Here is a 10,575-nt window from a genome sequence, read left to right as displayed (position 1 = left end):
GACATAAATGTTGGCGTTGGGGAAGACTTTGGTGGCCAACTTAAACATTTTGTGAAGTTGTTTGTTGGTGGTGGCCTTAGCATTGTGCTCTCTGTTGTTGGTACCCACCGACAGGACTAACAGCTCAACGGCCTCTTGTGGGGAAGTTTTTTCAAGTAACCGGATCATGTGGTTGGCTGTGGCACCTGGGTAGCTGTCTATCTGTATGTTGGGATATGGATGAGGGGGAATACGGGCCAGATTGGAATCGCCTATGAATAATATGGGTTTGTTAGGTCTGATGTGCCACTCCTGAAGTCTATTGTTGGACCATTTGTGATAGGTAGGAGAGAAGAGGGGGAGAGAGAGAAGTGGGACTGTAGGAGTCCAAAGAAGAGGAGGGGGCCTAGGGGACAGGGGTTGTGTAGAGTGTGGTGCAGGTGGGGGTTTGTGTAGAGGTAGGGGGGTGGGAGTAGGAGCCCTAGACAGTTCTACACCTGTGGAGGTGGAGGGCTCAGCATTGGGATTTTTAAGCTGGTTAGCTTTTTTGTTTCCCTTGCTCATCATCACCCTTGGTGGTTTGGACTGTCCTGGGTCTGCCCCTCCCACTTGGGTGGAACCTGGTGGAGAGAGACATGGTGTTATCTCTTGTAGAACAATGTGTGTTATGAGGTGGTTGGCCTGGGTGGTGTTGGTGGTGGCCGTGTTAGGGTGTTAGGTGGTTGTGGGCTGACTGTTATGAGTGTGGATGACTAGGGCTGTAACCTGTATGGTGGGTCTCCTTTTGGGTGGTGTAAGGGTAGGGGAGAGGCTGGGGGGAACTAGTGGGGCTGTGGTGGGAGGGGGGACCGGGAGAGTGTCAGTAGTATGGGTGTTTGTGGGTGTAGGGTTAGGGTTAGTGAGGGGATTTGGGGTGTCAATAGGAAGAGTGTCTGTGGGTGTAGGAGTAGTGAGGAGATTTGAGATGTGGTGTTGTGTGTTCTTGGTGGTGTTGGGTGGTTGTTGATTGTCATCAGTATCAACATGCACCAACAGCATGTTACATGAAGACGATACTTTTCGGGTCCTCTCTATAAAGATTCAACTTGAACGTACGTAGTCCCTATGCATTTAATTGGGAACGCGTCTGAGCACACACGAGAGGGAGATAAAACGAGTGACAGCTTCCAGCTGGCTTGTCATTGTTGATGATAAATAAATCTGATTTTTATTAAGTTAAGATTAAACTAATGTGGTTGGGACAGACTTATGGGGTCGAGAAGAGGAATGAAGCAGGGGATGAGGATATTGACAGAGAAATAGATATTTATATTTTGTGGTATGTATTCATGCCAACAATGTTAATAAAATGATCAAATGCATTCAGTGATACTCATCTCATAAACTCATAATGCTCTTATTTTCACCGGGAAAAAAATGGCTAGTAGAAATTCTGATTGGCTAGTAACTTTGAAAGTTACCAGCCACATTGGCTGGTGATCAAAAAAGTTAATTTAGAACCCTGCTTACCTGTAGTGTAGTCCTAGGTTCGCATACCTCATGCTTGTGTTGAGCTTGATGTGATAATCCACAGGGCAGTGTTCCAGATGGTGTTTTGCTCAGGTTACCTCCAAAAGGGTGAGGTTGTAGTCCAAGTTCATGGAAAAGAGCACAATCTTGACTGCAAGGTGTAAAGCAGACAGTCCAGATAATGTGCTAGCATGCTAGTCCATGTGGTCAGGCAGGTGGATAGGGTAGTCCTCTTACAGTGTTTGTTAAATTTAAAAGCCAATCTTTATTTCAGACAATTTAAAGACAATTAGATTAACTAGTAAGGATAAAAGCATAGATACCGTGTGTACTCCTTGGAAAACTCTTAGTTTAGGAGTTGTCAGAGTGGTCTGAAAGGTTTTAGGTTTTGAAAACTCCTAGCTAAAATATTTTAGGCCGATTTAGATAAAATGCTTTGTGAATACGGCCCAGTCTCAATTCCAGGTTAACTGAAATGTTTGAACTGGTTACATGCTGCCAGTCCTGATGCTTTTCGACAGACATGTTGCTATTCCGATATGCTGCAATTCCAACATGCTGCCAGTCCAGCTCATTTTAGTACCACCATTCTGACAGTCTATCAATCCTATCAATCAAGTTTGGAAACATGTTATCAAAATCAACTTAATGCAAAACTATTGTTTGAGCAGGAGAGAGAATAACAACGCACGGAGCAATTACAAAAGTTGTAGGCTAGGCTACTTGCTGCTTTCTTTTACCGTCTATGGTTTCTGGTCATCAGCACACAATAAGCTGATTTACAGAGGTGGAAAAAGTACTAAAATATCATACTCAAGTAAAAGTACCAATACTTGGACGAAATATTACTCAAGTACAAGTAAAATTACCCATCTGAAAAATTACTCAAGTAAAAGTAATAAGTAGCTAATTTAAAATGTATTTTAAGTAAAAGTTACTTAGTTACATTTTTTTTTTAAAAAAAAGAAAAATTGTTGAACGGGGCAGGGGATCTCTCCCATGTAGTGAAAATAGGACAAGGGGTCATAAATCCAAAACTATTTAGTTTTTAATTAAAGAAAAATCTATACAAATGTATACACATGTAATGACAACATAAGACATGTCACACATGACATTTAAGACCCAGACCATCCCATAAAACCTTTTCAAACAATCAATTGAAAGTGCCATAAATTGTTGGTTCTGGGGGACATCCTTCTTTTCTTCTAAACATAAACAACAGTTATTAATAAACAAATCAAGGCCCAATCAAGTATTTGACTCCAGAAATTACCAAAATAAAATCTCTCCCATTTAGTGAAAAAATAGGACAAGGGGGTCATACTGGAAATCCAAACCTATTTTGTTTTACTTAAAAGAAAAATGTATACAAATACAATAACAACATAAAACATGTCACACATGACATTTAAGACCCTTAGAAAGGTATAATGTGCAATTTTAGTTCAGACCATCCCATAAAACTTTTTCAAACAATCAATTGAAAGTAAAAGTGCCATAAATTGTTGGTTCTGAGGGCCATCCTTCTTTTCTTCAAACATTAACAACAGTTATTAATAAGCACTATACAAATGCAATAACAACATAAAACAGGCCACACATGACATTTAAGACCCTTATAAATGTATAATGTGCCATGTTTGTGCAGAACATCCCATAAAATGTTTTCAAACATCAATTGAAAGTGGAATTGCCATGAATTGTTCATTCTGAGGGCCATCCTTCTTTTAACATAAACAGTTATAATGCAAATCAAGGCTAAATCACGTGTTTTGACTCCATAAATGACCAAAATAGAACTAAAATCTCAATGTCAGGGACATTTTAGAAAAATAAAAGCAGAATAGCGCAACACTCTGATGGCAGGCTGGGCGTTTAATGTCTAAAGATAAAACACGTCAAATAAACTTCTAACTAAAAAAATAGAAATGACACTCCCCCATTGTATATATGTCCACCTTAAAGGAGAAATCCAGTGAGTTTTCACATAGATCTGTTTCTCGAGGTCACCGAGTACTGCCGGTACGGAAAAAAAAAAAACCTGAAAACAATTGGTTGTTACAGCCAGCAGCTAACACAACCAGGCATCTACAGTGCTACACTCTAGGGGCATGTTCATGAGCCTCCATCATGTTCATACACCCAGAGTGTAGCGCTGTAGCTGCCAGGCTGCGTTAGCTGCTGGCCGTAGCAACTCAAGCTAGGTAAAACTGGTTGTTTTCGTACCAGCAGCAGTACTCGTGACCTCGGAAAACGGAAATCTATGTGAAAACTCGTCGGATTTCTCCTTTAAGAGGGTTAGTCTACAAACTTCTTGTTAAGTTTGAGCAGCAGTTGATTTTCAAAGTTTGTTGTGATCATCCTTGCTCGCTTTGCAGTGAACAGTAACCCGGCACAACTGAAAAGCCGCTCACAGGCCGCTGAGGCAGGAAGGCCCGTGTTGAGTTTCAGAGAGAGTTTTCTTATATTTGAAAATGAGTTCAGCAGATCCATATTGTCTGAGGCACAGGCTAGGTACCCCTCTAACTCCCCTGTACCTTCTGACTTTTTGGACTTCATTGAGGAGAAGAAATCATCTTCATCTGATGATTGTTGTCCAACTTGCTCCACCCCAGCCACTGCCATCTGGTCAAGGTGTTGTCTGACATAGTCCAGACCTTTTGAGTGACAAACAACAATATTCAGGACAATTGAGCTTTGATTAGTCTACCGAGAGTGCATCATAATGCAGAGAGTACCACAAATAGCAAAATAATTACAATTTGAGATGTAAGACAGTATAGCACATATCCCATTGTATTGAATAAAAACAAAGTGGAACCACCTGCAATAAACAATTAAATATCACAGTATGATATTATATCATCATATCATACCTGTTTCAATTATATCAGGCCTCTCTGTCCAGGTGGTTTTGAACTTTGGTAAAAGTATTGCTGCAGCAATCAGTTCGGGGTCCTCCATCATCTCACCAAAACGCTTTTGGACACCATCCTGAATGGCTCTGATGAGTGGTAGACACAACTTGGAGGATGTCTCTTGCCTTCTGAGTTTTGCTTGCAGTTGAAAGATCACTGGAAGAAGCCACCCTAAGTGTGTGTTGGTCTCCGACTGAAGAATGTTTAAGGCCTTTACCAAAGGTTTCATCACTGAGCAATACTCGGTTAGGAAAGCAATTTCTGCTTGATCAAGAGCATACAATTGGTTGCATATAAAGCAAGAAAAGTTTGAAATGTGTAGCCAGATATGGAAATCTAATTGAACAATTCCATACAACTGGAAAATACGGAAATATACAAGGTAGCTTCATGCACCGTTTTTCAGCTGTCATTAATTTGTCATTTATTATAAACATTTCATACTGATGAAATGCTAATTAAAACTTACATTTTCAATTTGAATTCTTCACAAACATTCCTGATTGCCTCCTCCCCTTTCTCTTGTATGATCCGTATGATTCTCTCCACGGCCATGAACGTTGAATTCCACCGTGTTTGATTTGGCCGAATGAGCTGGAGCTGGCAATTATCTTCCACAACTTCTGCTGCCATGTGTGAACGACCCGTCTTGTTCCACATGGCTTGGCATTTCCCAAAGGCTGCACGTGATAGCCTCTTGTATGTATCGTTCTTCTTTTCTGCCATGTCATCATCTGTTGTGGCAACTAAGTTTAACAAGTGGCATGCACACCTTTGGTGTGTGGGAAGCTGGTACTCTAAACCATTGTCTTTCTCCAGGATGCTGCAGGTGTCTAGGTAGTTGACATGGGCCTCCTCAGAAGAATCTTGGTCGGATTCTTCATCCTCAGACTGGCTCTGCTCACCAAACACACTAAATGCTTTAATGAAGTTCGAGCCACTATCTGTGGTGGTTCTTACCACTTTCCCCCTTATTCGATATTGACAGTGTATTTCATCAAGTGCACCTGCAACGACATCAAAGGTGTGGGACCCTTTTAGTCTCTTGCATGCCAGTGCAGCGGATCTCCTCTCTAAGGTTCCCTCATCTATCCAATGAGCTGTTACCCCAATGAAACTTTGCTGGTGCGCTGTCCAACAATCTGTGGTGGTGGCAACATAGCTGACTTCACTAAGTTCCAATATCATATTTTTCCTCATTTGATTAGCAGATCCCTCTATTCTAGTCCGGACTGTGGGTCTGGAAATGACCTTGATGTGGGGATTGAGTGCCACTACTAGCTCTTTAAAAGCAGGTTGTTCAACTAAAGAAAATGCATGAAGACCCTCGCAAATTAACTTAATAATGAGCTTGTCGATCTTTCCCTGTGTCACACGGCGGTTGCCTCCCACTGACATTGCATCTGATATTTTTTAACGCTTGCTTGGTTTTGGTGCTTGTGGATTTGGGGTTTGATGGCCCCTCTTTGCATGATTAAAAGCCGTCATCTTAGATGGATGTTTCCTCTGTGAAGAAAGAAAAGGCTTTCATCAGTACATCAATCAATGTAGTGTTCATTACAACAGACCAAAATTAAAACATTGATAGATAAAAGTTTTCTATTTCTATAGTCATTACATTTTATCTATGACATTTCATAAAGAACACTACTTGCTAACAGAGATTCCTGAACAAATGAAAATAACCGTTAAAACAGTTTAAAGCGTAACTCTCGCCAAAATGCAACCTAGGGTCTTTATGTGAATGTACCCAAGTCAAACATTCGTATAAAAGCATCAAGGACGGAAGCGCCACTTTTAAGATTGACCATAGTCGTTTCAAGTCAAATGGCCTTTTGAATGGTAGTGCTATTTTTAAAACACTAAGAAAGCTCAACACAACATGAAACTTTACTCGAAGCATCACCAGGGTCTCTAAACATGAACTGAATCATTGAGAACATTCTCTGTGTACAGAGTTTACTAAAAAGAAAGGTTTTACACATCTCACGCAGTTGTTTTTCCGCTCGCGCCATCTTGCCAAAACCTTTCTTTTTAGACATTCTCTGGTGCCCAAAATGCGTTGCATTATGGCTGCCGAGTGGAAGGATTTGCCTAAAAGAACATTGACTACATTCTGCTCTTAGAAACTGTAAGTGCCAAGTGACTAGAATGCTAACCTGACAATTATCAATGTCACAGCAGGCAAAGTGCCTCATATTACAATTCTCTAAAAAAAAATATTTCGGTGGGCCCCAGCCTATTTGTTCAACCGAGGCTCATGTTCACAGCTCAGACTAGCAACCTACAGACTACCTTCTACACACCCGTATGAGCTAATTAGAAGTATGTGAATGAATTTAGCCAGTGTCCTACATAGCCTACGACTCTGTCCTATGGGTTGCTAGTGCTAGACAAAATTAGCAATGCCACGAAACAGGTTGTTTTGCTAATTGGCAATTTGCTATTAGTCATGAAAACTTTGTTTGAAGTACCAATGCACAAATACTTACCAAAACATGCTTCCATGAATTAGATGTGGAGTTATTGAATGCTGCCAGTTCAGTCACCTTTGGCAGACACATCTGGCATTGCATGATGATACTGTTGGCCCTCTTGAATTTAAATAAAAAGCAGTCTTTCAAATGTGGCCAAGGATTTTCGTCGTTTTGGGCAGCAGAATTCAATGTTTCAGCTAGCATTTCTAGTGAAACGTTCTCTGAACCGTCGTCGCTCTCCTGATCCACCTCCATCTCGTTCCCAATCTCCTACAGAAAGACTTGGCGCCTGGTAGCCTAGATCTACATGATCACGTCACTCACTAGTGGTTCCGGGCGCGATTTTTTGTCTTCCTTTCGGTTTTCATTAGTCAGTTTTTTTTTTTTACTCAGTAACGGATGGGATTTGTAATGTAGCGAAATACAATACTTAACTCAAAACGTAATCAAGTAAAATTTAAATTACCGATTTTAAAAACTACTTGAAAAATACAAAATACACAAAAAACCTACTCAATACAGTAACTTGAGTAAATGTATTTCGTTACTTTCCACCTCTGCTGATTTAATCTAGTTCACTAACTCAAGACTTCAAGGCCATCATGGATATAAAACGCTTTTTGAAAACAATGAAAGGATGGAGGCAGCAAAGCTAGGAGTTATTTCAGATGGACAAAACGTTAGTTTTACAGCTGGAATAATGCTTGTGCTGATGTAAAAGCGCACACAATGTTTAAAGCCATACACAAATGGGAATAAAACTAAAGATAACTAGCCTTTATAAAGTTGTCCAAATGAATAGGTCGTTATTAGGCATTGTTGTAAAGATATTGCATGTGTATGTTGAATAGGCTACTTTTTAGATGACCAAAGCACAAACGAAAATGGGAAAAGGGACAAAATGATCAACGCTTTGAAGGATTTGTTGTGTGGACGGGGGTGTCTGTAGATGGTTGTGCAGCATAGCATTCATTTCTGCAGGTGCCCCTTTGGCTATGCATGTACCCTTAACCCTAATAATATGTTTGGGTCTGTGGGACCCGTTTTCAATGTTTGCTAAAAGAAAAATAATTTATTATTTCTTCTAACTCAAACTCATTGGCATTGGCTCATTTTCTGTGAGGAACATAAACCCAATGAGAAGTGACTGTTCACTTTAAACAACATGGCGACTTCCCCGGATGAGATGAGCATAACTATTGCGGAAGTTTTATCCGGATTAGAGAGTATTCTTGGGGAAGCTAGGAGTCTCTGCAATGCAGCTGGGTGGAATGAACGACATAGACATCCTCCATAGCTGATTCCAGTTGGTGTTTGGTAGCCCTGAATCTTGGTTACTTAAGGATTTTAACCGCACCCTGTGAAGTTACATGCAGGTCTCTTTTACAGTGGAAACCCATGCTAAAATAAAACTCTGTAGTCAAGAATTTGATTGTGTTGGTATGAATATATGTTGTAGTATGTGATTCAAACAGTGTAAAAAAATATACTAACATCTTAGGAACATTGTAAAATTATTGAATTAGATTAAGAAAGCCACCACTATGGTGACTTGGTTAGATTGATTTGTTTAGAACCAGTAAAATTGCTGCCTTGCCAACGCTACATCATGGCATCGGTACTCTATTGTGTGATATAAGTTTTCTGAATGCCTGTTTATAGGTGGGCATTGGGATGCTCTTATCTTACAAAAGTAATTATGGAAGCTTTCTTTGTTTGTTACCCCCCTCCCCCACCCCACCCCACATTTCCATGATTCATTTCACACATCATACTCCTTTGTGGAGTATCCCCCCACTTACCCTCCTTTGTGAAGTGATCAATACCCCACCTACCCTCCTTTGTGGAGTGTTGATTACCCCACTTACCCGCCTTTGGGGAGTGTTGATTGCCCCACTTACCCTCCTTTGTGAAGTGATCATTACCCCACCTACCCTCCTTTGGGGAGTATCCCCCCACTTAGCCTCTATTGTGGAGTGTCTGCATGTGCATTGATGGCCACGCCCATCTAATGCCCTATCATTCTAGTTTGCATCATAAAAGCTCCTGTCACTGATTGGTTAGATGAACCTAGTGAAACAGAGAGAAGAGGCCTTATATAAACACCACCAAGTGGAGTCAGATGTCTGAACTCACTGGTTCAAGGGTAAGCACTGGGATACTCTTGAGCATATCCACTAAAACTTTATTCAATTAAGAGTACAACTATATTGCATGTGTCTACACACGTTTGTTTAATCTTTCAATTGCAATTGTAAATTACAAATATAATGTTTGACTGAATTTGTTTCACAGCACAGAAATGGCGTCTGAAATGTCAGGATTTACTGAACCCACACTGCTGCCTGTGTCACTGAAGGGGATAAAAGAAGAGTTTGATGATTTCCTTCAGGAATATCTGTTTGCAATTCAGAAAGAAGAAAACCCCGGACTGGATCATGACTGCAAGACTGAAAAACACACATCACCAACGATTAACTGCAAAGAAGAAAAAACTCATCAGCTGGAAATTAAACAGGAGGAGGAATCTGATTTAAGAGAGCATGGTCAGAAAGACTCATCAACTACAAGTAAGTTACTAATTTCTATTTTGTCTTGTGGTAAACAAACAAAGTAAAAACAAACATGAATTACAATAATATTATGAGTGTTTAAAAAAATGTTCTCGTCTTTGTCTTACAAATCATCAAGAAACCAACACAGATGAGATGAGACGTGGGAAATGCACATCATTGCACTCACTGTGGAAAGGCCTTTAGTCACAAATCTAGTCTCAAGAAACACCAGAGGATCCACAGTCGGGGAAAGCAATATCTGTGCAGTGTATGTGAGAAGAGTTTCAGTAAGAAATCAGCTCTCATGGTCCATCGGCTCACACGTACAGGAGAAAAGCCATATCAGTGTACTACATGTGGGAAGAGTTTCAGGACTAAGCAAAATCTCACCATCCACCAGCGCACACATAATGGAGAAAAGCCCTATACATGTCCTCAGTGTGGAAAGACCTTCACTAGGATGGATCATCTCAACACTCACCAGATGATCCATACTGGGGAGAAACCATATCAGTGCACTGACTGTGGAAAGGCCTTTAGTGATAAATCTAGTCTTAAGAAACACTAGAGGATCCATACTGGGGAGAAACCATATCAGTGCACTGACTGTGGAAAGGCCTTTAGTGATAAATCTAGTCTTAAGAAACACCAGAGGATCCATACTGGAGAAAAGCCACATTACTGCAATACATGTGGGAAGAGTTTCAGGACTAAGCAAATGGTCACCATCCATCAGCGTACACATACAGGAGAAAAGCCGTATTGGTGTACTACTTGTGAAAAGACTTTCAGGACTAAGCCAGCGGTCACCAGACATCAGCTCACACACACAGGAGAAAAGCCCACAAATCCCACAGTGTACTACATGTGGGAAGAGTTTCATGACTAAGCAAAAGGTCACCATCCATCAGCGTACACATACAGGAGAAAAAACATATCATTGCATTGACTGTGGAAAGGCCTTTAGACAAATATCTAACCTCAAGACACACCAGAGTATCCACACAGGAGAAAAACAATATCAGTGTAATAAATGTGGGGAAAGTTTCTGTTTTAGCACACATCTTAAGCTCCATCAGAAAATGCACACTTGAGTCAAATAATACAAATGCTAATTTCACAATAGAGGTTTAC

The 10,575-nt window shown here is 40.5% G+C and overlaps 1 protein-coding gene across 1 annotated transcript in view; it reads right to left on the bottom strand.

The window, feature by feature from the left end:
* Positions 1 to 545: 545 nt before the first annotated feature.
* The window catches only part of LOC125298247 (adhesion G protein-coupled receptor E3-like), a 31,885-nt gene continuing 21,855 nt past the window's right edge, over positions 546 to 10,575 (bottom strand). Inside the window, exon 20 of the mRNA XM_048248950.1 lies at positions 546 to 599. Coding sequence (XP_048104907.1) covers positions 546 to 599 — 54 coding nt within the window. The remainder of the gene's footprint in view (positions 600 to 10,575) is intronic.

This window comes from Alosa alosa, chromosome 7, assembly GCF_017589495.1.
Source record: "Alosa alosa isolate M-15738 ecotype Scorff River chromosome 7, AALO_Geno_1.1, whole genome shotgun sequence".
Taxonomy (NCBI): domain Eukaryota; kingdom Metazoa; phylum Chordata; class Actinopteri; order Clupeiformes; family Clupeidae; genus Alosa; species Alosa alosa.
Note: the sequence above shows the minus strand (reverse complement) of the source record. Positions and strands in the feature narration are given on the sequence as shown.